Consider the following 25,240-nt stretch of genomic DNA (forward strand, 5'->3'; position numbering starts at 1 on the left):
AACACAGTGCCTGCGCTCTCCCCACACCGGGTCCTGAAGCCGGGTGCGCTGTGGCCAGTCTTCCTTCAGGCCAGCACTGACACTCAGGTGCCTCACCCCACCCAGGTGGCCCTGCTCTCTACTGTTGCCCAGACCCGCCCACGAGGGCTGTTGGGGGGCTTCCCTGTGACAAGGTCAGTGTCTCAGAGGCAACCCCTTGCCCAGGAAACCCAACGCCCCGCAGCCACACCACACACCTTGGAGCCCAGCGGGTCTGCGTGCTGACGGGGCGGCCCGTGTTTTGGGTGCACCTGAGCTTGCAGACAAGGACAGTGGCCAGGATGCAAGGAGAGGGAAAGAGTGCCTTCCCCGAGGGCTCTGCAGCGGCCCCAGGAGCAATGGGGACAAGGATGCAGTGGCCAGGGGCCTCCCTTCCATGGGCGTGGGGCGGCCCCAGGTGCTTCCCCACTTGTGGGTCTCTGAGCCTCTCGCCTGCATCTCTCTCTCGGCGGTGTCCCCGCTGGGGCACTGCCTACCTGCACCACACATGAAGGAGGGCTGCATCCTGGGTTGCCCCCCCCCCCCCACCAGTGGGCCTGTGAATACTGGGAAACTGGACCGTGGCCCACGCTGGATGGGAACGAGAAGCCGGCACCAGTTGTCTGGGTACAATTCCTTTATTTCTCCCATTCAGATCCCCACACTTGGACCCCTGTGCCCCCCATGGAGGGCTCCCCTGCCAGGATGGAAGAGGTCTTTTGCGGCCCCATCCCCTTGAAAGAGGCTAAAAGCCAGGTGGAGTGCCCGCCAACCTACCACAAAGGAATCCACGGACCTCATCACAGAAGTGGGCTGGGGACGTGAGTCACTTTAGAAAAAAAGTCCCGTGGGGCACTGGGGACACAGGATCCCAAATCTGGCACTGCCCAGCCTGGGAGGGGTGCATCCCTGCTCTGGGCTCGCCAGCTCTTCCCAGAAACAACCTGCCCCCAACACACTGGAAGCAAAGCTGCCCCAGAACATCACTCGGGGCTGGGGGTCCTCAGGGGCCCATGGGGCCCCCGTGTGCTGAGAAGACCCGCCTTCCCTGTGCCGTCCACATGGGCGCTGTGATAGAGGCATGGCTGGACTTGGGGGTCCGGGCCCACAGGAATGTCTCAGCTCTCCCCTTTGGCCCAGACCCCGGCTCAGAGCCCACTGCACCAAGTGGGTGTGGCTTGGGGTGCACGGGTGTCTGGGAGTGCGGCTCCAGGGTCTGCTCTCCAGGTGGTCCTGCTCCCCCGAGCCCTCGCCTTCATGAGTTCAGCTTGTGTTTCTGCCCAGACCCCAAATCTCACGGCTGCAAACTGAGCTGAGGGCTGAGAGGGACAGGACCAGAGGCCTCTGCTGCAGCGAGTCGCCCAGGCCTCCAGCTGGCGGTGCTTAGGGTGCACTGCTTCCAGGCAATGGGCCCGTCCTGGGGGCTGCAGTACTCGGACCCACAGGGCCCAGCCTGCCAGCTGTCACACGTGCACACACATGCAGATACATATGCACACTTGCGGTCTCTCAGAAAAAAGAGCAGTTCTACAAACTGACTCCTCGAAGTCAGGAAACAGGAGGCTGGCGTGTGAAATCTTGGAGGGTGAAGGAATGAGGTCGGGGGGGAGGGGGGCACTGAGAACACGAAGAGACCACATGTGTCACACGCTGGCTGGGCTGTCCCCGAGGTCTGGAGGACGCTGGATCCGCCGCTGCCTGGGGAGCGAGGCAGGCACCCCGGGGGAGGTGCCAGGGCCTCACGTCTGGGCCAGAGAGAGCTCCTCTAGGCCCCCCTTCCCAAGCCGGTACCTGGCGAGGTCCTTCCTGGTCACCAGCCCGACCACCTGTGGGAGCAAAGCCAGGTCATGGGATCTAGCGGCCTCTGCCTCTGTGGATGCCGCTGTCCCGTGTGCAGAGGACAGCACAGTCTGGGGGAGCCCTGCGGGTGGGCAGGCAGGTTGGTAGGCTGCAGGCAGTGGGCTCCCCCCATCACCTGATTGCAGTTGTCCACCACCACGAGGTGCCTGAGGCCCAGGGCCCGAAACAGCTTGAACACCCGCGGGAGAGATGCCTCCTGCAATGCAGACGCAGCCTCAGCTCGCCCGCCGGCCCCTGCCCCACCCCGGGACAGGAGCGGGCCAGGACCTGCCGCCCCCCTGCCACACCCCCGCCTCAGCTAGCACATCCTGCTCTGTAGCCACCTCCACCCTCCTACAAAGCTCGCCCCCCACCCGTCTGCAATGGCCAGTGAAGCCAGAATGCCACCAGGGGTGGTGGCTGCATGAGGCTCTGGAAGTGGGGGTCAGGCCCCTGCTCCCCACCGCCCCTGCGGCACCTGGGGCACCGTGTAGGGGGAGGGGTTCATGAACTCGGAGAGGTCCATGGTGCACTCTCGCTCGTCCTGGGACACATGGATGGACTGGATGGGGGGGAAGCGCGGGTAGGCATCACGGAAGTCCTTCAGCCGCAGCCGGCGCCGTAGCAGGCCCATATAAGAGCGTTCTATGAACACCTGTGGGCGGGGGGCAGGCAGTGGGTGGCAGCGCCTCAGAGCCCAGGGCCCTGCCCGGCATCTCCTGCCACCCCCTTCTCCTGCCACCCCTGACAGCCTACCTTGTGCTTGAGCAGGACGATGAGCTGGGAGCGCAGGATTAAGCCCTGGAGCCGGGCTGGCTGCACAAGAAACAAAACACCCTTGTCTGCGGAGGACCTGGGACTTGGGACCTAGGGCCTGCCCTGCTGGCTGGTCCAGAGGGGCCAGGCAACAGCACCGGGACGCCTGGGGGCTCCAGCCAGGGTCCCCAGCGATGCTGGCTGCCTATGGGCACTGGCCCTGCTACAGGCATTTCACCTGCACGGCTCATGGATCCCCAAACGCCCAGGAGGGGAGGCAGGACCCCAATCACGAGGTGCTGAGAGACCATAGCATTTGTGGGGGCGAAAAGCGGACCGTGGCCCAGACGTCGCTGCACCTTCCATCAGGACCTCCTGACAGGCACAGCTGTGACTCCTCAGCTGGGGGTGCAGCTTGGGGTGTGACCACAGGACACATAGGCGCATCAGTAACTACCCAAGCTGCGGGAACAGCGCTCACATGGACCTGTCTTCACAGCCGTGTGACCAGCGGAATTCTTCCAGAAACCCCAGAGCAGGGCGTCCACATTCACGGGAACCATGGCCCCCAACACGCCCCACTCGCCAGCACAGATGATGAGCCCGCTTCCTGCAGCTGGGTGGTACCTGCGTGCCGTCGGCATCCTCCACCACAGGGAAGCCATTATGATTGGACGCCGTGCTGCTCAGCACATCCACAATAATGCCCACCTTCTCCCTCCTCCGCAGACAGGTGACTGGTGTGCTCATCACCTCCCTGTAGAAGAGAGACGCTGTGATCCACCACGGGGCAGAGGAAGCTTCCCGAACAGCTCAACATGCAGGAAGTGGCCGGACTCAGGAAACCTGGAGACAAGGTGGGCCAGGAGCGCAGACCCCCAGGTGCTGCCCTGGGGGAACCAGCCCTGCACCCACGTCCTGCTCCAGGCTGCCCCCACCAAGCCTCCCAGGGCGTCCAGCACCCGCCCCCCAGCCTGCGGGCCTGCCCCGGGGAGGGGTACCTGGCGGTGAGCGAGTGTGAGGTGACTGGGGCTTCCCAGTGCAGGAAGGGCACACTCTGCAGCTGGATGTGCATGTCGTACAGGCCCTGGGGAGAGGACGGGTACGGCCATGCAAGAGGCTGCTTGCGGGGCAGCCTCCACAGGGCCCCCTCCCTTGCGGCGGCCGAAGACCGCCAGTCTTTCTCCCAGCCTCAGGCTCCAAGGCCAGGGGCACAGGGAGGGGCTGCAGAGCGAGGGCGAGCAAGGCAGGCGGCCTCTCCCACAGGCCGCACCTCGATGAAGACATCCCCGACAATCTTGGCGGTCATCAGCACCAGCATGATGGGGAAGCCGTAGGTCACATTGCTGGTGGCCTCCATCATGATGACTGTCAGGCTCAGCGTCATCCTCACAATCCCACCTGCCAGGAGGCGGGGAGGGGAAGGGAGGGTTGGGGGCACGAGCCTCTGTGGGCTGCACCGCCGGCCCCTCCCATGTTCCCGTGCCGTGTTCCCTGTGCAGCTCCCGCTCTGTCCGTGCAACCCTGTGTACCGGCCCCCCCAGATAGCACCAGATGGGGACAGTGACCCTGCCCAGCCACACGCTGGGGGAGTGGCCCTCCTGACCTCCGGACGCCCATGTTGCAGCCAGCACTCACCCAGCTGGGCAGCTGCTCCCATCAGGGCGTACTTGCCAGGGTCTGCCCAGACCTGCAGGGAAGACAGAGGGGATGCTGGGGGAAAGTGGCAGCCAAACCCACCAAGATGCACTGACAGCACTGGGCCCAGGAGGAAATCCTACAGTTTACACAAAAAATGGTCTGTGGCAGCATCACCTGAGTTTGTAAATACCCTAGCTGTGCCCGCTCAGGGATGCACTGAATGAACTCTGCCACCTGCAGAACTCGGCAGCCTAAGACAGGAGGGTATGCACTATGGCCGGGGCGGGGGGGCGGGGGCACCCCGCGTGTGTGCAGTGACCGGAGTCCGTGGACAAATGCCTGCGCCACACCAGGGAGCCTAAAAAGGAGTGAAAATCGGACTCGTGCTACAACATGGATGAGCCCTGAAAACATGGTGCTCAATGATGAGGCCAGACACAGAAGGCCATGAAGCGTGATTTCGTGAATCTACAACAATCAGAAGAGGCGCATCCATGGAGGCAGAAAGCTGATTAGTGGCCACCAGGGGCTGGGGAAGGGGGACACAGATGTGACTGCTTAATGGGGACAGGTTTCTTTTTGGAGTGATGAGAACATCCTGGAACTAAGCAGTGATCACGGTTACACAGCTCTGTGAACAGGCTAAAGAGCCACCCAACCGTTCACTTACAGAAGGAGAGAGTTTATGGCAGGGGTCCCCAACCTCCGGGCCATGGACTGGACCGCACAGCAGGAGGTGGGCAGTGGGCAAGCGAGTGAAGCTTCATCTGCTGCTCCCCACTGCTCGCATTACTGCCTGAACCATCCCCCCACCCCCGTCCACAGATGTCTTCCACAAAACCGGTCCCTGGTGCCAAAAAAGGTTGGGGACCACTGGTTTATGGTACGTGAGTTACGTACCAATTAAAAAAAAACAAAATTAAACTAAAAACCGTGTCTGGAAGGAAACCTGGGATACATGACCTGGACCCAGTGAGGGGAGGCTTGCTGTGCGTCTCTTACAGTTTTTGTTTTTTTTTTGCGGTACACGGGCCTCTCACTGTTGTGGCCTCTCCCGTTGCGGAGCACAGGCTCCGGACGCACAGGCTCAGCGGCCATGGCTCATGGACCCAGCCGCTCCGCGGCATGTGGGATCCTCCCGAACCGGGGCACAAACCCGTGTCCCCTGCATTGGCAGGCGGACTCTCAACCACTGCACCACCAGGGAAGCCCCTCTTACAGTTTTTTAAAGTCTTACTTGAACAACTAAGATGCAAATAGAAGACTCACAGAATAAAGACCAAGGAGCCCACGGAGGCAGGTGGGAGGAAGAAGCCAGAAGGCAGCTCCAGGGCCAAGGCCTGGACACCACACTCCCAGGCCCCAACTCCTGCACCTGCCCCCATCCTTCTACACCACGCTCTCTCCCAACACCCATGCCCTCCCTGAAGGCCACACGCACACACGACCCCTGCTCTGGCCCACGGTGGCCCTAGTGGGCACCGGGAACACCGTCCCTTCCTCCCAGCCCAGCCGGCCCCTAAGACCCCCACTCACTGCGGCCCCGGTGAGGTAGGACAGGGAGATGCCAAAGAGCCGGCCCCAGGCAGCTCCGATGAGCAGGGATGGGATGAAGACACCGGCCGACACCGTGAGCCCGTAGGTCCAGCAGGCCAAGAAGAAGTAGACCAGGGTGAAGAGGCCGAGCGTCATGGGGTTGTAGGAGCCTGCAGACAGGGCGCTGGCCAGGGCTTGCCACACGGATTCAACCCCAGGCGGAGCTGCTTGCCCAGCAGCCCGTCAGAGCCTCCTGGTCACACCCAGACCCCCAGAGTCACCCCCTTCTCAGAGGCCAGGGTGCCGGGTCTTGGGGGCCCAGCACTCAGAGTGTGAGCACGGCAGCCCAGCGGGCAGGGCAGAGGGGAGCTAGGGCCACCGGGGCCCAGAGCTGCCAGCAGGATGGTGACCTGGGCCAAGGGAAGGTGGCTGCTGAGGTCTGCATGGAAAAGGGTGGCACTGAGACCACCAGGGGTCAGGGGAGGGTGCAGGAGGGAGGCCATGGCCGCCACGGCCACCACCCTGCACCAGATGACTCCAGAAGTGGGAAGACGTCACACAAACCCCGGAGCCAGCACCCCCAGGGGGCCTGTATGGCCCGCTCAGCATCTTTGGGGGCTCGGCCTCCCCCCCGTTTAAAAGCCTTTCTGCTAAATTGCGTGAACTCCCACAGCGCGCGCGCGCGCACACACACACGCACGCATGCGCGCGCACAAATGTGAGAACCAGGGAGTTCCCAGAACTAGTATGTCAGGAAACAACTAGAGCCACAGACAGACGGGCAAGCACGTCGCAGCAGCCACTCTGGATCTCGGGGGTGTGCCCCTCCTCCCCGCCCCCACCCCGCGGAACCGAAAACAGGGGAAGTGGAAGCAGGTCTGTGCCCAGTCTGAGCCTGTTTGTTATTAAGAACATGAAGCTGGGCAAGGCACCTCGCTGGTATACGAGTCACCAGGCTGTTTTCTGACTGAGAGTGACCTCTGCGAGCAGCGCCCAGAAGAAAAACTCATCCTGGGAGGTGAGACTGTCTTAATGAATGACAGGACGGCCTCCAGGGAGGGAAGGAGACACGTGGGGAGCTTGGCTGGGCCCCTCCCAAGCACTGGCCACCAGCCAACCCCAGGCTGCCAGCCCCCACGCTCCAGTGCACTCAGCCCTGCAGGGAGGCAGTGGGGGCTTGGCCAGAAGCCATCAGCCAGGCCTGGGCCCAGTGTCTGTGGGCTGGCTGCAGACCAGGCCAGAGGGAACAGGCCCACATGGGGACCTGCATCTGACAGCACAGAGTGCAAAGCATGGGCACACACCTGGGGGGTCGTGGAAAAGGCTGACCACGCTCTTCTCTGGGGTGTTGAAGAAGGCTGCAGCCATCGAATTATACTCGCCATCGGCACAGAACAGCTGCAAAGTCAGGAAAGAGAACAAGCCAGTGGGACACAGTGTCCTGGCCTGGACAGCATCAGGCACCAAGCACGCAACAGGCGGGTCAGGCTGCTGTCTTGGAGGGGAGGCAGGACCCAAGAGCCAGACCCTGGCCCAGTGAGGGCTTCAGAAGCCATCCGGCCAGGCAGGGGCTGCATGGCGAGTCTGTCCCTGGGGTATGTGGGGATCCAAAGGCTCACGTTTGGAGCACGCTCCCACAGTTCACTGGGCAGACTGTGGGTCCCTGCAGGCCTTGACCAGGGCAGGGGCTCCGTGCAAAGCTGTGTGGGTCAACCCCACAACCCCACCAGAGCCAGCCATGCACCCCAGACCCACGTCTGTGACAAGCCTGTGAGTACACACTCCACAGCCACCGGCAACCAGCAACCGCTTTCGGTTCTGGATGTTTCCCATAAACAGAAACCACACGATGTGTGGCCCTTGCTGTCTGGCTTCTTTCACTCAGCAGTGTTTGCCAGGTTCATCTGTGCGGGAGCACGTGTCAGAGCTCCAACCCTTCCTACAACTGAGGAAACCCACTGTGTGGACGGACCAGGCCGTGTTCACCTGCTCGTCACTGATGGGCACAGGGGCTGCGGGCAGTTGTGCCGCGGTGAGCGTGTGCACGCGAGTTTCCGCCTGCAGGCCCACAACCCCACCTCCACAGTCCCCTTGCAGAACCTGTCAGGCCGCTGCTCTGAGAGGACCGGGGTGAGACCCCAGGCCGACGTGGCACCCACCCATGTCTGGGAAGGCTCACCCTGCCCCTGCCCCGGCTGCCTACCTGGAGTGGATAGGACACGGAGCTCCCCTGCAGGGGCTGGCAATCCCGGGACGAATAAATCAGCACGAAGGCAACCGTGGCCGTGACGGCGGCCACCAGCATGGCCTCGATCACCTGAAGGCAGGGCCGGTGGATGTACCTGGAGCAAAGAGCCGGGGTGGACTGAGCTGTGGGATGGCTGGGGCGGCAGCCAGGGCAACCTGAGCCTGCAACTCGGGAGAGCCGTCCAGGATGCTGAGCTCATCTGATGACCAACCCGCCCTGGCTCCTGAACACTCTCAGGCTGCCTCCCGGATGCTCCCCAACCTCATTTTATGTTAGTGCAAAAAGACAAGAAAGGAGAATGCCAAGACCCACCCCTACGGCTTCAGAAAACCAGAAAGCTCTCATGATGGCTCTCCTAACAGCAGAGGACCTGTGTTGGACCAAACGTGCCCAAGTCAGGACGGCCCCGTACAAACCGCGCTGGCGCTGACATGAGAGGCCCAGAAGAGCATCAACCCAGGGCCGCGCCAGATCCATGGGCTGTGCCTTCCCTGCCAGGGGCCATCCTCCAGGCCCCACCCGTCCCCCTGCCGAGTGGGTCTGTCTCCTCAGGTACAAACCACCGTGGAGGAGTGTGCTTGGCACGTGGCTTCCCCATGGCCCCGTGGGCAAGAGCCCATGACCGGTCAGTTTTCAGATGCCCTGTGTGGCCACACCTCTCAACTCAGTCCCTGAACAGGTTTCTCACCTGATTCGAAACATCGTCAACCAGTAATTCAAGGCGTTGAACACAGCTCCGAGAATGCCACCTGGGACAAGGAAGGAGCTGCGTGTCCGGGACTCGGGAGGAGAAGCAGGCTGCCCAGGCAGCAAACGCCCGCTGGGTGGAGGGCTCACGTCCCACGGGCTTTCAGAGTAAGGAGTGTTGCCCAGGTCTGTCTGCTTCCCAAGGGGCTGTCATCAGCCAGAGTGCAGCTCCGGTCCTCCCAGGGTCGGGCTCCCTCCCCACTGCCCCGGGCGGTCCTGGGACAGCCAGCAGGGGTGGAGACCACGTGCTTCTCTGGCCCTCGAAGCCGGGTCAGGCCTGGAGCCCCGCAGGCCCTGTCCCCACTGGTCGGCGCTGTCCCACACGGGGACGGCCCTTACCCACCACGCCCATGGCGATGAAGATGGGGATCTCATGGATTGTGTACACCATCGTCTGTGCAGAGGGAGGAAGAGGAGACCTTCTGTGAGGAAAACTGCCACCAGCTCCTGCTCAGACTCGGGATCGGACGTTTCACAGGACACACCTGTGCACGGGAACCCTGGTGCTTTCCTGCAGGGCGAGGAGGCCCCCAGAGAGAAAGGCCGGGTGCTTGGGCAGACCGCCTGCCTTCTCACACGGCGGCTCCGGGGGGCCGCCTGAGCTTTTGCCAAAGGGTAAGTGAGGGGCCGTGAGCAAGGGAGAGGATGCTGCTGACCTAGCCACCCAGGACCTCTGACGCATCCACAGGTGAGGACCAGCCCCTGAGAGGCTCCCTGGGCTCAGCAATGGCAGTGTGCAGCGCAGGCCGCCCCAGAAATGCTGCCTGCGCCTCTCGGCCTCCAGAAACTGCTGCAGGAGCGCTGGCCACCAGTCTAGTGATGTTGCCTGACAGTCTGCAGGCACCTGAGCCACTCCTGGAGTGCCCGCTGGCTGACGGGCGCCACAACCTGTGTGGCCGGGTCACGTGCACCCTCCTGGAGCACCTCCAGCTCCAGGTGCTCACAAACAAGGGGCCTATCCCACGGCTAACAGCTAGACCTTTCCAGAAGCCCGGCTCTCAGGCCGAACCTTGAGTAAACAACCTGGGCCCTGCTCATAGAAAGAACCAGAGAAAAAAGGGGACGATGCAGTGGGTTACCTCAGTGTCAAATCTTCCAAAATTGATGAGACCGGGGCTGGACAGATCCCACACGTTTCCATGGTAAATGCTTAAGACGAAATTAAGGGTGAAGGTGGAAATCATGGAAGCAAAGAACTGCAGGCGGAAAAAGATGAGTGCCGTCAGAGCCGTGGTGATGAGTTGCGGCAGTGTGTACAGCGGCTGAGCCCAGGGCCAGAGGGTGGGGAGGGGCTGCAGCAAAAGGGCTTTCTCCCCTCCTGTCACCTGGGTGGTGCCTAGACCCTCCGAAGGCTGAGGGAAGGTGGCTCGGAGCCCCACTGGCTCGGCCAGGGTAAGAACGTGTGCGGGGCCTGGGGTCCCGATGAGGACGGAGGAGAAACAGGCCTACGGCTCAGGGACCCACCAGCTGGACGGGAAGCTCAGGTGCAGACCCCACAGTGTGGGCCAAGAGCCATGCGTCCACCCAGCCATGAAGGCCCAGTGCCAGGGCTGCCCGAACTCGGGAAGGTGGCTGTCCCAGGCACTTACAATTCTCCACGTCAGGAACTGATTCCAGAAGGATGCACCCTCCTCCAAGCTGAACAGGACCCCACCTGGGAACAGCCAGTGGCCCAGCCCTGAAGTGCCCGCCCAGCCACAGACAGCCCCTCACCCACTGCCACCCATGCCCCCAGACCCCAGGACACCAAGCCCACGACAGAGGCAGCCATCGGGGCCTCTTGAGAAGCCCACCCCACACCCTCACCAGGCACTGAGTCCATAAACCCCAAAACCACCCCTCTCACAGCAGGGAGAGCCTGGCTCCCCCTACACGGGCAGTCACCAAGCTCTCAGACCAGGCAGGGCCGCCCTCCTCACCTACAGGGGCCCCAAACGCAGCAGACACTCCAGCCGCAGCTCCTGCTGAGACAAAGTCCCGTTTCTCTGTGTCTCTGCGGAAGTACTCAAAGATCTGAACCAAGACAGACGGAGACAGGGTCTCAGCCAGTGCCTCCAAGGGCACTTCTCTCAGAAAGGGGGGAGGTGGGCCCAAAAGTGAGGAGGGAGGGGAGGGAGGAATGTGGGGAGGCCTCTGGACAAGCCACTCATCAACCATGGGGCTCACAACCCGCAGAACTGAAGAGTTGGGTCTCGGGCAGCTTGCCTGCCCACCAACATCCAGAGAAAATAACCCATTCACAGCAATATTTAAACACTGAGGTTTGTGCAATAAAGACCAGAACTGAGCACCAGCAGCCCACACACATGACCTTCCCGACCTCTCTAGGCCACGCATTCCTGTGAGCTTATAGCTACAGGTCATTTCCTTGCAGAAATGCACACTCATCCAGAGCACCAAGGCAACAGGATGCCCCCATGGACAGGATGCTAGGGACCCTCAGAGGCGAAGGGAAGGAGGCTGCAGGGGAGGCAGGGGCCCAGCCCTGGGGGTATGGACGTGGGCGCAGGGAAGACCCACCTTGAAATCCCGCTTCAGTGACGTGGACCTCCCCTGGGAGACCCCAGCAGCAATCACGGAGCCCGAATGGATCATTGGTCCCTCCTGGAAGGCACAAACGGCTGCGTTCAGATGGGCGCGGCTCCGGGGCGGGGACACACCGGCCCCAGGCCCCACGGGTGCAGAGGGACTCAGGCAGGGGTAGCTGCACTCTGTTACCTTCCCCACAGCCAGTCCCCCAACCACGGACAGGATCACGCCAGACACTTTGATCACCAGCGTCTGGAACACAAAGGAAATTGCACCAAGTCTGATTAAAGGCCACACGTGGTCCAAGAACCTGAGCGACAAACTGCACACGGGAAGGGACCTAATCATGTGAGCCCTCGGCAGGCATGAGCACCAAAGAGGGGGCCGGCACCCACGGCGGGCGTCCTGGGGGAGGGGGAGCTGGCAGCTGATGCTCTCCTGACGCCCATCTCTTCAGCCCTTCTGTCCCAGGTGGTCATGTACACACAGAAGACACGCAAACAGCAGCTATCACTCCGTCCTCGGGCTCCGGGCTCCAGGCTCCTGCACCCGCACCTACCTCGGGCCCTGCCCTCCTGCTGCAGGGCACAGAGCACAGGCACCCCCACCCCTCCTGTCCGCTCCCCGGAGTACCTCCTCCCCAGACAGAGCAGGAGAGATGCTGCCAGCAAACCCCAGACCAAGGCACACCAGCTGCACACCCTGAAATGATCACGGGAGGAAACCTGACCTCCCAACCCCCTTGGAATCAGTGTGTTACCCAGAAGATCATGCACAATGAGATTAAAGAAAATTCTGAAAAAACTCACCACTCAACACAGCTACTCTCATTCTGAAATACTAACCACCGTATAGAACTTAAAATGTCTACGTGGTTGCAATCGTGACAGATGTACCTTCAAGTATTTTTGCGTCATTCAGAATGTACGACAGTTTTACCATTTTCCAAAGAAAGTTCACATAAAACCTTCCAGCACACCCACACGCAGGCTCGTCAGCAGCAAACAGCACAGGTCTGGGCGAGTTTTGGAGGCGGAGGTGGACAAATGACACACTTCTCACCCAGCAAGGAAGCCCCTTGGGCTAAGCCCTGAGCTCCCGGCGGGGCCGCCTCATGTCTCACCTTGAGCCGGACCACGTGGGGGATCTTCACCCCGTTGAGGAAGCACTTGATCTGGGGGATCCCGCTGCCAGCAGCGACTGGCTGGAAGGAGGGGCGCCAGCACTGAGTCCGCAGGCCGAGTGAGCCGCCACTGCCGCCGCCACCGCCACCAGGCCCAGGAAGACGCGCCACGCAGTGCCCAGGTCGCCCAGGGTAGCGGCTTCTCGCCTCTCCCCACTGATACACAGAGCAACCACCGAGGGGAGGAAACGCCTCGGGCATGGGAAGGCTTGGTGTCCCCAAGGCAGGCGGGGGTGCCCAGGATGATGGGAGGCCCACGTCACACACCCGCTGAGGGGCCAGCACTGTCGCACCCTCTGGGGGACACTGCACTGCACCCCAGACAGAAGCTCCTGGACGCTGCCCCTTCTTCCTTCCAACGCCCCGAGGGAAAAGCAAGGGGGCACAGGAAGGAAGGGTGCCCCAGGAGCGTCTGACCCCTCGGGTGGGTCCCTCCACCCGGACCCCTGGGCTGAGCGCTGCCTCTGCTCCCTGCTGTGTGAAGTGGGCGAGGGAGTGTGCGGGTGGATGGGCACGGCCGCCAGGGCCAGGGTTGGAAGGCCCAGGTGGGCTTCGTTTTGGCTGAACCGCCTGATGCCTAGCAAGGATTCCACTACAGTCTAGCCAGTGAGTCTCACCGGGAAGACGCTGCGGGGGGTTGGGGTGGGGAGCGGTGGAGGGGCCCACCTACCTCTATGAAGGCGACGATCACAGAGCCCAGGAGCACAAAGGCCACATTGAGCGAGGCCCACAGCAGGAGGGAGAAGGACAGCCCGCCCCGCGCCGTGAACTTGTCAATGTCTGGGCTCGTCAAGGACCACGCGGGGTGGTGTCACCCAGGCGCCACTCCCCAGTGGGCTGCACTCTGGACTCTGGGACCTGGAGCACTTACTGGGCATCTCAGGGTCACCACAAAGCCTGACCCCCAGACATGCAGCCCCTGCCCAGTCACGTCCCCCGGCCAATGGCATAACACAGGTGGGGGCTCCTCCTGTGGACCCGCTGGCTCTGGGCAATCACAGACAAAGGATACTGTCCTTGACGACCCGGTACTTTAGGCCGGCCAGCTTCTCCACCACGATGTCGATGAAGCAGGCCACGAGGCCCGTGAGGATCCCGATCATGGCACAGATGACCCAGCGCTTTATCTCCACGGTCCGGAAGGCCTGCGGCAGCGGGCATGAAGGGGGGCGCTGTCACAGGAGGGTGCAGAGGCGGGACGTCCCGTCGTGGCCTGCTCTAGTGACTGCCACCATGCACAGGGCTGCCCTCAGGACCCTGAGTCCCAGGAAGAGCAGCCCCACCGACATCTCAGAGGCCGTGGAGCACTGGTGGGACAGAACTCCCCAACCCGGTCATAACTGGATGCTGACGCTCCAGCCGCCACAGCCACCACCCCTAAGAACAGCTTCCTCAGTGGTAATGATGTGACACCCGCACAGGTCTCTGTGCCGGGCAGCGGCCAGCGCTCACTCCGGGACACCAGCTGGAGCCAAGAGGGGAGGGAGGTGGTGGGGACACCGTGGCCATGAGGCCCAGCTGCCCGCCAGACTCACTGTGTGATTGATGCGCCGCTCCTCCTCCAGGAACAGCTGGTTCTCGCTGTTGTCATAGTCCAAGCTCTGCGGACCGGGCAGTAGAAACACTAGTAACTGACCCCAGCTCGCAGGTTCAGGTCGGCCACCGCGGGAGAGGGCAGGGAGCAGGGGGGCCCACCTCATACTTGAGGGACAGAAGCTTCTCGTTGTGCGGGATCTCCTTGGGGAAGGGGTGAAGGGGGTCCATGTCCTGCGGGAGGAAGAGGCAGAGCTTGACAACCCAGCATATGTAAGAACGAAGCAGAACGAGGAAAGGGCCATGCTCACTCGTCCCGCAGGGCGGGGACTCTCCTGAGCCCAAAGCTAGACAAGCACAAGGCAGGAACTGGCAGACACAGACTCTCCACAGGACACCAGCAGGCAAGGTCCCACAACACCACAGCCAGGCGGGTTTATCCCAGGAACACAAGGTGAGTTGACCCCCAAAAAGCAATTAGTGTGGTGGGTTGACCCCCAAAAAGCAATTAGTGTGGTGGGTTGACCCCAAAAAAGCAATTAGTGTAAGATGTCTGTGGTCCACGTCCAGGTTCTGGCACCAGCCTCTGACCCACCCGCTTGGCATCTCTGGGTGACGAGTGTGTCTGGGCTGGGGCTGGAAGACCATCACAGGATTAGCGGGCTGGAGACACAAGCAGCTCATCTCTAACGGCCAAGGATTTAATCAGTCCTGCCTGTGTAATGCAGCCTCCACACAAACCCCAAATGGAGGGGTTCAGGGAGATTGCAGCTGGTGAATGTGGAGGTGCTGGGAAGGTGGCTCCTAGGGAGAACGTGGGGGCTCTGCACCCCTTCCCACACCTTCCCGGGGCATCTCTCCCACCTGGTTGTTCTCAAGTCATGTCCTTTATGATAAACCAGTAACATAAGCAAAGTGTTCCCTGAGTTCTGCAAGCCATTCTGGCAAGTTATGGAACCCAAGGAGGAGGCGTGGGAACCCCGATTTACAGCTGGTCAGTCAGAAGCACAGGTGACAGCCTGGACTTGTCACTGGCATCTGAGGTCGGGGGGTCTCGTGGGACTGAGCCCTCAGCCTGTGGGTCTGCACGGATGCCGGGAAGTTAGGGTCTGAACAAACTGACCTGCAGGACACTCAGGTGGTGTCTGGACAATCAGAGGGTGAGTTGGTATGAAAGTAAAAACAGTTTGATACTGTTCCAATAGAATAAAGGACCAAGTCCACATGAAATGAACACCTCAGTAGTCACAAAAAGCATCTGACAAAACTCAACCCTTCGTGATAAAAACACTCAATAAACCAGGAATAAAGGGAACTTCCTCAACCTGATCAAGACACCTATAAAAAACCCACAGGTGGGCTTCCCTGGTGGCGCAGTGGTTGAGAGTCTGCCTGCCGATGCAGGGGACGTGGGTTCATGCCCCAGTCCGGGAAGATCCCACATGCCGCGGAGCAGCTGGACCCGTGAGCCATGGCCACTGAGCCTGCGCGTCCGGAGCCTGTGCTCCGCAACAGGAGAGGCCACAACAGTGAGAGGCCTGCGTACTGCAAAAAAAAAAAAAACCCACAGGTAACTTCATGCTCAGTGGTGAAAGACTAAAGCTCTTCCTCTGAGATCAGGAACAAGACGAGGATGCCTGCTCTGGCATTTCTACTCAGCACTGTCCTTGTCCAATTAGGCAAGAGAGAAAAGTGAAAAGCATCCAGATTAGAAAGGAAGTGAAACTCTTCTTTGCAGATGACATGGTCTTATGTGTAGAAAACCCCCAAAAGTACACTAAAAACAATTAGTATTAATAACACATTTAGTAAGATTGAAGAATATAAGATGAGTATACAAAATCAAATGCATTTCTACGTACTTGCAATGAACGATCCAAAATGAAATTGAGAAAACAACTCTATTTACAATAGCATAAAAAGATACAGAAAATAAACTTATTCCTAAAACACGTTTAACAAAAGAAGTGTAAGACTTGTACACCAAGAGTTGCAAAATATTGTTGAAAAAAACTGAAGACGTTAATAAATGGAAAGCTATACTGTGGCTCGGGACATTTGATGTTAAGAGTCAATGCCACCTCTAAGTTCCAGCTGGCATTTCTGAAGAAACTGACAAACTGAGCCTAAACCCCACACGGAGATACGCAAGGGATCTCGAAAGGCCAACACCTCCTTGAGAAAGAAAAACGATGTGGGATGATTCAAAGTTCCTACTTTTGAAACTTACTACAAAGCTAGTCATTAGCAGAGTGTGGCCCGGGCGCAAGGACAGACAGAGAGCCCAGAAACAAATCCGTAATGCAGACCCAATGCAGCCAAAAATAAATAAATAAATTTTTAAAAAGTGAAAAAAAACCCCACAGAAACTGACCTTCAACAATGGTGCTGAGACAATTCAACAGGGAAAGAGTAGTTTTCTCAAGAAATGGTGCTAAGAAAACTGAGCATCCATATGCAAAAGAATGAATTTGGACCCTTATCTCATACCATGTACAAAATTAGCAAAAAACAGATCAAAGATCTAAACTACAGAACTCTTATAAGAAAAGACGAGCAAATCTTTGTAACCTTGGCTTAGGTGATGGTTTCTTAGACATGACACCCAAAGCACAAGCAACAGAAAACAGATCAAATGGACTTCATCAAAATTAAAAGCTTTTGTGCTTCCAAGGACACTGGCAGAAAGTGAGACCACCTATGGACCAAGCGGAAGTTTTTGCAAATCCTGTAACTGATGAGCAACTTGTGTTTAAAGTATATGAAGATCTCTTACAGCTTCATTATAAAAACACAACCTGATTAAGAAACATGCACGCGGTCTGAACAGAGTTCCTCCAGAAGACATGAAGGACACACGGTACCAGCAGCCTCAGGGAAATGCAAGTCGGAACCATGAGCCACCTCCAAGGAGGAAGTCAAGTGCAAGTCTGGGGGAGGGGGTTTCGGGAAATGCTCCCCTGGCAGCTGCTGGACAGTTCGACCCCAGCACAGGGGCAGGAGAAGTGGACATCACCCATCCAAGGGCCCACCACCCCGAGACGCCCTCCTGCAGGCCCCACACCTGCCCACGGCACCTGCCCCCCAGCTCGCACACAGCAGCTAGCTCAACGGTCCTGGCCTGACATGTACTCCCCAACCTCTGCTCATCGGGCAGCCTCAGGGGACAGGGCCCCGCAGAGCAGCCTTCCCTGGTCGCCCAGACTCTGCAGACCCCACTGTCTGCACGTCACTCTGTCCCCATGCTCTGCACAGAACCGCCAGTGTCTGCCATCCTCTTGTTCAGGTTTTCCGTCTGCCCTCTGCTAGGCTGTGGCTCCACAAGAGCAGGCCTGACTTTCCCAGGAAGGGGCCTGGCATGAGCAGGAGCTCCAAAAATGGGAAAGGACGACCACTCACAGGGTCCAGAAGCTCATCATCCAGTTCCACGTTGCTCATCTGTCCGATCCGGAAAAATGCTGAATGGGGTGACTAGAAGCAGAAGAGAAATCATAGGCCGCTTAGCTATGGGGCCGGGCTGCACTGTGCACTACCCCATTGCCTGGCCCTGCACTGTGCACTACCCCATTGCCTGGCCATGCCTGTGGAGCACAGAGCCGCACCTGCCGTGTGGGAGACTCCAGCAGGGCCAGTGCTGGACCCCAGGCCCATCCCCATGACCCACAGCCTGTCACTGAGGAGCCCAACCTCCAGATGGGAAGCCCCACCCTCCCCTGTTCTACAGTGTCCTCCTGGCCACCCTCCTTCCCCGGCCTGGAAAACCCTGGTGATTGAGGGCCCCTCCTCCAGGAGCCTTTCTATCCCCCCACCTCCAAACCCCATCTTTCTCTGTTCAGCCCCATCATGACACTGAGTGGCTACCAGGTGGGGACCCATCACAGGCCTCCAGGCAGGCCCCCCAGATATGTGCCCCTTTCCGGGGCAGGACCTTTCTGAAGCGGGGCTGCACTCCTGGGCACAGGGGCAGGTCAACCACAGAGGACGGACACCCTGGCACATGACTGCCCTCACGCCCACTGCCAGGCATGGTGGAGGCCAGGACTAGGGAACAAAACACAGGCTGCTCACAGATGCATTTCAGAGAAACAAGTCATGCTGCAGGACACAAACACTGTGTGGAACATACGGCATAAAAACACAACCCGTGGCTTCCCTGGTGGCGCAGTGGTTGAGAGTCTGCCTGCCGATGTAGGAGACGTGGGTTCGTGCCCCAGTCTGGGAGGATCCCACATGCCGCGAAGCGGCTGGGCCTGTGAGCCATGGCCGCTGAGCCTGCGCGTCCGGAGCCTGTGCTCCGCAATGGGAGAGGCCACAACAGTGAGAGGCCCGCGTACCACAAAAAAAACAAAAAAACAAACAAACAAAAAACACAACCCGGTGCTCCTCTGAAACGCAGCCTGGCGCCCTGCCCTGCCTCTCCTCTGGCGGAAACCACGAAGCAGTGCAGGAACAAGGACCACAGAGCCCGCCATGCCAGAGCCCTGAGCACACAGTGACTCCAGCACAGAAAGTTTAATTCAGCAGCACTAGCCCTACGGCTACTGGTGGTTACCAGAGGGTAGGGGGGATGAGGGGGCTTTGGGGACACTGGTGACTCCTCTGGGGGATGTCGAGCCTCCTGGGGCTGCTGTGCCCAATCACACAGCCTAGGCGTCTGAAAAACAAGAAACGTGTTCTCTCCAAGCTCTTGCACCACAAGTCCAAACTTGAGGTGTCAACAGGGAGGGCCCCCTCTCAGGGTCGTGTGGAGGATCTTCCAGCCTCTGATGGATGCCGGCAATCCTTAGTGTTCATTCCCTGGCTTGTGGCCACATCACTCCAATCTCTGCTCCGTTGCCACCGGCCTCGTGTGTGCGTGTATACATGCACGCATGTCTCTCCTCTCCCATGAGGACACCAGCCTGACCACATCGTAACTTGACCACAGCTGCAAAGGTCTCAGACACGGGTTCCAGGTCAGGGGTGGAGACATTCCGGGGGGCACTGCGCACCCCACGGCAGGTGGTAACTTGTCAGGTGTGTTCACTAGATCATCATCCTGCTCCACCGTGTGACTGCACTTTTCTCTATGTATATACAGCAAACGTCGGTACAATAGGTGGGTGAGGAGAGAAATATAGCCATTTTCTTTCTTAAAAACAATCGACAATGCCCCCAAACTGCTGAATCTGATGAGAAAGGCAGGGCGGGCCCTCCAGCTCCAAGCACGGGCAGAAATGCCTGGCCCGCTGGCCCAGAAAGGATCGCAGTTCCAGAGTGAACTCAACCCAGGAGGGGGCCCGGAGCTGCAGCCTCTGCTCCCTATGCATACACGAGTCATCAGGAAAGGTGTGCCAGTCGCCAGCCCGTCCACAGCAACACGAACAGGGACGTCTCCACGGAGAAGACGGCGTGCAAAGACAGGCAGATCTGAAAGTCGGACTGTGAAAACAGAAGACCCATCTGCCGTCCAACCCAAGACGGAGGCCACAGACCAGGTGGTCTGGCCGTTTGTACCTCACTCTTCACTGATGGACTGCACCCCATGATCACTCCCACCACACCAAGTCAGCCCCCACAGAGCAGCGCCTCTGTCACCTAAACAGTCCCCGAGGCTGAGGCTGCAACCGCGCACACGGCTGGGGGAGAGGGGGGCAGAACGGTCCACATGGCACGGACTCACTCGCTCAGGTGACAACAGGTCCTCAGCACCCGGCCGGGAGGACGCCAGGTGAGCACACACCTGCACCAGACAGCTCCATTCTGGACCCGGAAATGCGCTCATGCGGAGATGGCGCCCCCATTACAACTCCCAGGCACACCCTCTCCCACCTCCAGCACCTTCCTGGTTTCATCACCTCTTTTCTGAACTTTATGGGCATCTCTTAGGAAATATCTTTTGTGATGAAAGAAGCCATTTACTGGAAGTTCAGTGATTCATCTGTTCTGTCTGTTCCTTTCTCATTTCTTAAATGCAAGTTAATTACTAGCAGTTCCTCAAACTATTGATACACACAACAGCCTGGATGAAATCTCCATGCTTTCGAAAGAACTGAAAGATTTCAGACCATTGGCTCCAGAGACTGGATGTGCTCGTAAGGTCAGACCCGGAGGGAGGACAGATTTGGGGGGGAGGGGGTGACTGTAAGAGGCAGGACAACGGCACTGATGGACGTGCTCACACACATCCACACGTGTGACAATGGCAGGGTGCTACTCACACACATTGTGCCAACATCAATGCCGGGTTCGGCACAGTACTACCGTGAGGTAAGACGGAACCATCTTGGGAAACTGGAGGAAGGCACACAGGCCCTCTCTGTACTGTCTTTTCAACTTCCCGTAAGTCTACAATTATTTTAAAATTTAAACGCAAATGATACTACATCAAAGTGAAGAACTTCTGGGCTTCCCTGGTGGCGCAGTGGTTGGGAGTCCGCCTGCCGATGCAGGGGACGCGGGTTCGTGCCCCGGTCAGGGAGGATCCCACATGCCGTGGAGAAGCTGGGCCTGTAAGCCATGGCCGCTGGGCCTGCACGTCCGGAGCCTGTGCTCCGCAACGGGAGAGGCCAAAACAGTGAGAAGCCCGCGTACCGCAAAAAAAATTTAAAGAAAAAGTGAAGAACTTCTGTGTACCAAAGGAAACAACAGAGTGAAAAGGAACTAGCCCTACAGAATGGGAGAAAATTACAGATCATGTAACCGATAAGGGTTAATATCCAGAATACGTAAAGAACCCCTACAACCCAACAACAACGAACAAGTGGATTAAAAAAAACAGGCCAAAGACTTGGGACATGAAGATCAAAACCACAATGAGATACCACCTCACAGCTGTGAGGATGGCCAGGGTTAAAAAACAGAATAACAAGCACTGGTGAAGATGTGCAGAAACAGGAACCCTTGTGCACAATTGCTGGGAGTGTTATATGGAACAGCTGCTGTGGAAAACAGTATGGCGGTTCCTCAAAAAATTAAAAATAGAAATTACCTTATGATCCAGCAATTCCACCTCTTGCTATCTACCCAAATGAACTGAAAGCAGGGTCTCAAAGAGGTATTTGTACACCCACGTGCCCAGCAGCATTTTTACAGTAGCCAAGGGGTGGACGGAGCCCAAATGCCCATCGACAGATGAATGTATAAACCTAAGGTGGTCCATCCACACAATGGAATATTATTCAGCCTTAAAAACAGGGAAATCCTGTCACATGCTACAGCATGGATGAATCTGGAGGACGTTGTACTAACAGAAAGAAGCCAGTCAACAAAAAAACAAATACCCTATGATACCACTGCTATGAGACGTCAAATTCACAGAGACAGAAAGCAGAATGGCCTTTGCCAAGGGCTGGGGGAGGGGTGGGGAGTCAGTGTTTACTGGGACAGAGGTTCAGTGTGAGAGGATGAGAAAGTTCTGGAGGTGCTGGGGTGATGGCGGCACGACACTGTGGATGGACCTCATGCTGCCAGACTGTACACTTAGACATGGTTAGGATGGTAAATTGTGTTATGTGCTTTTACCATCATTAAAACAAAGTTCACAGACAATTTAAAGGCCGCCTGCCGCCCACTCTGCCACTTTGCATTTTAACCGCCCCTCCCAGCCCAATGCCCCCAAGCACTGAGGGCACAGGGCCTCCGTAGCCAGGGGCTTACAGTCAGAAAAACCAAGCTTCCCATAAACAAAAGTCAGTGTAAACCGTGAGAAAGGCTTTGAGGGCGATAACGGAGCCTGAGGGAGAGGCCTGCCCGATTCGGGGTTGGGGAGGCGCATTAGGCTGAGACCTGATGAATGATGTGCAGAGGGGGCCGGATGGGAACAGCCCCGCCACTGCACCTCACTTTCTGAGTGCTGCAGCCTCTGCCCGGAAGGCCTCCCAGGACCCTCTGACTAGGCTGGGCCCACCCTGGTCCTCAGCTCTCTGCACTGTCCGGTGGTACCCACATCCTCTCCTGCCCTCCCCCAGACTCTGAGCCCCTCACACTAGACCTGGGCAGGTACCACTAAAGGCCTGAGGGAGTCCTCAGGGGAGGGTCAGCTGAGGGGGCAGGCCTGGACTCTGCAAAGCGGGGGAGGAGGGGGAGAGGAGGGGGGGAAGGAGGAGGAGGAGGAGGATAGTACAGGGCGCTGAGGCAGAGGGACTTCCTGGAGGGGCTGCCCTGGGGCTGGGAGCCAGCTACGAGAAAGATGGGGTGCTCCCTTACATTGAGCAGAGCTCAAGGGGCCAGTGGGGATGGTGATGACCTGCCCCTGCAGCTTGCCTGCACATGACCCCCTCCTGGCCACCCATACTCCGACCGTAGCCCGTGGCTCCAGGTCACCAGGGCAGAACACCCCAGTTCCCAGAGGAGTAAGTGCCCCAAAACTGATACTAAACACTAACCTGAGGGTCCTACCCCTCAGGCTGCCTCAGGCGGAGCTTCCCGAAGCTGAGGTCCCTGGAAAGGACCCGCACTTACAACACTGCAAATACCCACCCCCACACCCGCAGCCTCTGTTTCTGGCTCAGATTTCCCTCTGTAAGTTTTCAAAATGCTCTGCTTCCTGCTGCCCACATGACCATGACTTGCTGGCTGACCTCACCCTCTCCTTGCCCCAGGGGTGGACAGGCAGCAACTTGCTGGATGACCCACCCTCACCCCACACTCAGGCACAACAGGCCGAGGGCCGGAGAGAGGGTAGAGCAACCCTGAATGGCCTGGTTCCAGCCAGATGGAGGCTGAGCTCAGGCCGGCCCCCAGCCCACCCTGCCTGGGGCTGCCCAGAGCAGCCACCTCATGGTGCCTGGCAGGTTCCCATGCCGGGTGCAAGAACACCAGCCTCCAACTCTGGACGCCCTGCAACAAACCATGAAGGACCAGGAGGTGGCAAGACAAGCTCTCCTGTCCAGCTCACCAGAACATTCTCATAGAGCGGTTGTTGGCCTGGGCTGTCACTTTAGTTCAAACGACCCTGGTCTGAGAGCAGCTTACAAGCCGCCGTCTGCTACAGCGAACTCAGCCCTCTGGTCCAGAGCCGACCCTCCTGCAAGAAAGCCGGCCTCGAGGAGTTCAGTCATTTGCACGGGAGTCGCCCCAGGAACAGCAACTCAGAGATGATCACTTCCAAGCTGCCGTTTTTAATACCTCTGAGAGTAACTAGCGTTTACCACCTTGTGACAGGTGGTGCTCGGGGCTGGAAGCATATTAGCTTTCCTGCTGGTGAGGAGCCTGAGGCACAGGAGGCTGCAGCACTTGCCTCTGCTGGTCCAGAGCAGAGTTCCTAGCACCAATGCCTCCAGTGCCCCCCTACCCCATCCACGCAAGGCCGTCTAAGGATCCTTCAAGGCTGGACTCTCCAGCTTCTGAAGGATTCTCCCACAAGATAAAGCTAAATTCGAAGCCCGCAGCTGTCCCCTGCAGGTCGACCCCGGTTCCTTCCCCCAAGCCTCCACTCCCCACTCCGACTTACTTCCCAAATGCTCACTCCCTTTATCTTTCCCCTCTGTCCACCCATCTGAGGATCATGCACTCTTCCAAGACAGGACCTAGTGTGACCTCTCCTGCTTTTGGGGTCCCTCACACCTTCCTCACAGAGCACTGGGCCTGGTTTTCCAGGAGCCTGGAGCCAGGAGGAAGGAAGCTGTATCATGTACCTCTGAGTCCCAGGCAAACTGCATGCAGCCGAGGACACGACACGCACACAATAAATTATGTTTTAAGTCACTTAAGAGCAGCTAGTCACTTGTTATTAAATGCAAATGAACAAACAAAAAAGGTCGCAAAGGTTCTTTTAAGGGAATGAGTTTTAAGGGAAGAAATCAACAGGTTATTTCAAAAAAAAGCCAACTCCTGTGTCTATGCATAAAGAAAAGTGGGAAACTCTTGAGCACATTCAGTCCCGAAATAAACCCCAATTCAACCTCGAAGCTTCCAATCTCTCTACCTGTCACCCTTAAAGCCAAGCCAGTTTCATACTTCTGGTTTGTAAACTTCAGATTACCTTCTTTTAAAGAGTAAAAAAAGAAGCAAATGTTGTGAGAAGAAAACAACAAAGCATCCATATCCCCACCACTGCAAATTCTCCCCTTTCACATCACTTCTCATGCAGACACAGAAAGCACTTCAACAGAAAATCCCACTCAAGGAACAGACTTTGACCTTCATTGTCTGATGCATTTCTGGGGGCTGGGGAAACCTAGATAAGCTCTAGACAAACAGCCTGATACTTGAATTCTTCCTCATTAAACACCACACAAGTGTTTAATGGACAGATCTAGGATAGGAGGAGAAAAACGAAAAAACAATCACAAAACCGAGTAAGGCCAAGCAATCAACAAAAGAAGTTCATTAGCTCAAAATTAACACACACGGAAATTCACTTAAGAACGCAAACTTCTGTGCTGACCTGCAAAGCACATTTCAACCACTGTGCTTCAATTTCAATGAACTGCTAAGGGAAACTGAACGCACATATTTGTCATTCCTAAGGTCGCCCTGAAGGCCTGTCCCGCTCCCTGTAAAGATGCAGCCCCCCAGATATTCCCACTGCAAAAGCAAACTCTGCAACCTAACCTCTTAAAATCTCTTGGGGTTCAAAAGCAGTAAAAATAGTTGCTCGTGTATACAGTGTTCCAAAAAAAAGAAAAGGAAAAGGTTACCTAAGCAGAAGACCATCTGCCTTCCCTTTAAATCCACTAAGAAATAAACTGTGAGGAGATAAATTAGCTTCATGCTACCGGGACTCTACAGCAGCGTGCGACTGGGCTCTCCCACGCTCCTTAACACCAAGATAATGGGCCGGCTCCTCGACCCCGAGAGTCACCGGGCCGAGCGCCTCCCAGCGTCTCCCAGGACTCCAGAACCCCGGGTCCCAGGTTCCGAGCTCGCCCTGCCGTTTACCAAGGGGTACCCGAGGCACGTTCCCGCCTCTGCCACTAGGACTGCCCGAGCACGGACTCGCCGCGTCCCCGCGGGCCCGGCTCCCGGCACCGGCAACCGCGGCGCGGACCCGACCCGGCCCGCCTCTCCCTGGGCTCACCGCGCGGACGGCCGCAGGCCCAGCCCCGTTCAACAGCGGCGTGGCCTCCCCGGCCGGCGCCCCAGGCCGCGCCGCCCTCCGCAGCAGCGGCGCCGCCTCGTCGTCGTCCACGTCGCGTCCGGACCACGACACCTTTTTGGAGACGTTGGCCATGTCCCGCCGCAGAGGACCAGCCAGGCAGCGCCTTGGCCGTGTTTGTTCTCGTGAC

The 25,240-nt window shown here is 58.3% G+C and overlaps 1 protein-coding gene across 3 annotated transcripts; it reads right to left on the bottom strand.

Annotated features, from left to right (window-relative positions):
* Positions 1 to 646: 646 nt before the first annotated feature.
* CLCN7 (chloride voltage-gated channel 7) lies at positions 647 to 25,240 on the bottom strand. 3 transcript variants are annotated; one of them, XM_060031457.1, is made up of 25 exons: positions 25,033 to 25,240; positions 17,430 to 17,501; positions 14,193 to 14,264; positions 14,033 to 14,098; positions 13,510 to 13,642; positions 13,168 to 13,277; positions 12,438 to 12,518; positions 11,504 to 11,566; positions 11,306 to 11,389; positions 10,705 to 10,798; positions 10,375 to 10,439; positions 9,865 to 9,981; positions 9,125 to 9,179; positions 8,727 to 8,787; positions 7,994 to 8,132; positions 7,095 to 7,188; positions 5,791 to 5,960; positions 4,252 to 4,303; positions 3,887 to 4,014; positions 3,615 to 3,700; positions 3,241 to 3,370; positions 2,614 to 2,673; positions 2,336 to 2,512; positions 1,994 to 2,074; positions 647 to 1,844 (listed from the first exon to the last, which is right to left on the bottom strand). In XM_060031457.1, the coding sequence occupies exons 1-25, from the start codon at positions 25,183 to 25,185 to the stop codon at positions 1,758 to 1,760; spliced, it is 2,430 nt and encodes an 809-aa protein (XP_059887440.1). In that variant the 5' UTR covers positions 25,186 to 25,240; the 3' UTR covers positions 647 to 1,757. The 3 variants fall into 3 exon arrangements, with proteins under 3 accessions (XP_059887440.1, XP_059887441.1, XP_059887442.1); XM_060031458.1 differs by lacking the exon at positions 17,430 to 17,501; XM_060031459.1 differs by lacking the exon at positions 5,791 to 5,960 and having other exon boundaries at positions 4,252 to 4,302.

This window comes from Delphinus delphis, chromosome 15, assembly GCF_949987515.2.
Source record: "Delphinus delphis chromosome 15, mDelDel1.2, whole genome shotgun sequence".
Lineage (NCBI taxonomy): Eukaryota > Metazoa > Chordata > Mammalia > Artiodactyla > Delphinidae > Delphinus > Delphinus delphis.

What these genes read in the sequence shown, in the direction of transcription:
- CLCN7 (XM_060031457.1), bottom strand. Translation starts at nt 25,185, where the DNA reads ATGGCCAACGTCTCCAAAAAGGTGTCGTGGTCCGGACGCGACGTGGAC. An exon ending in TTGACGATGTTTCGAATCAG is followed by an intron (nt 8,133 to 8,726) that starts GTGAGAAACCTG and finishes TCTTTGCTCCAG; the next exon opens with GTACATCCACCGGCCCTGCC. An exon ending in GGGAGCAGCTGCCCAGCTGG is followed by an intron (nt 4,015 to 4,251) that starts GTGAGTGCTGGC and finishes GCCTCCTGGCAG; the next exon opens with GTGGGATTGTGAGGATGACG.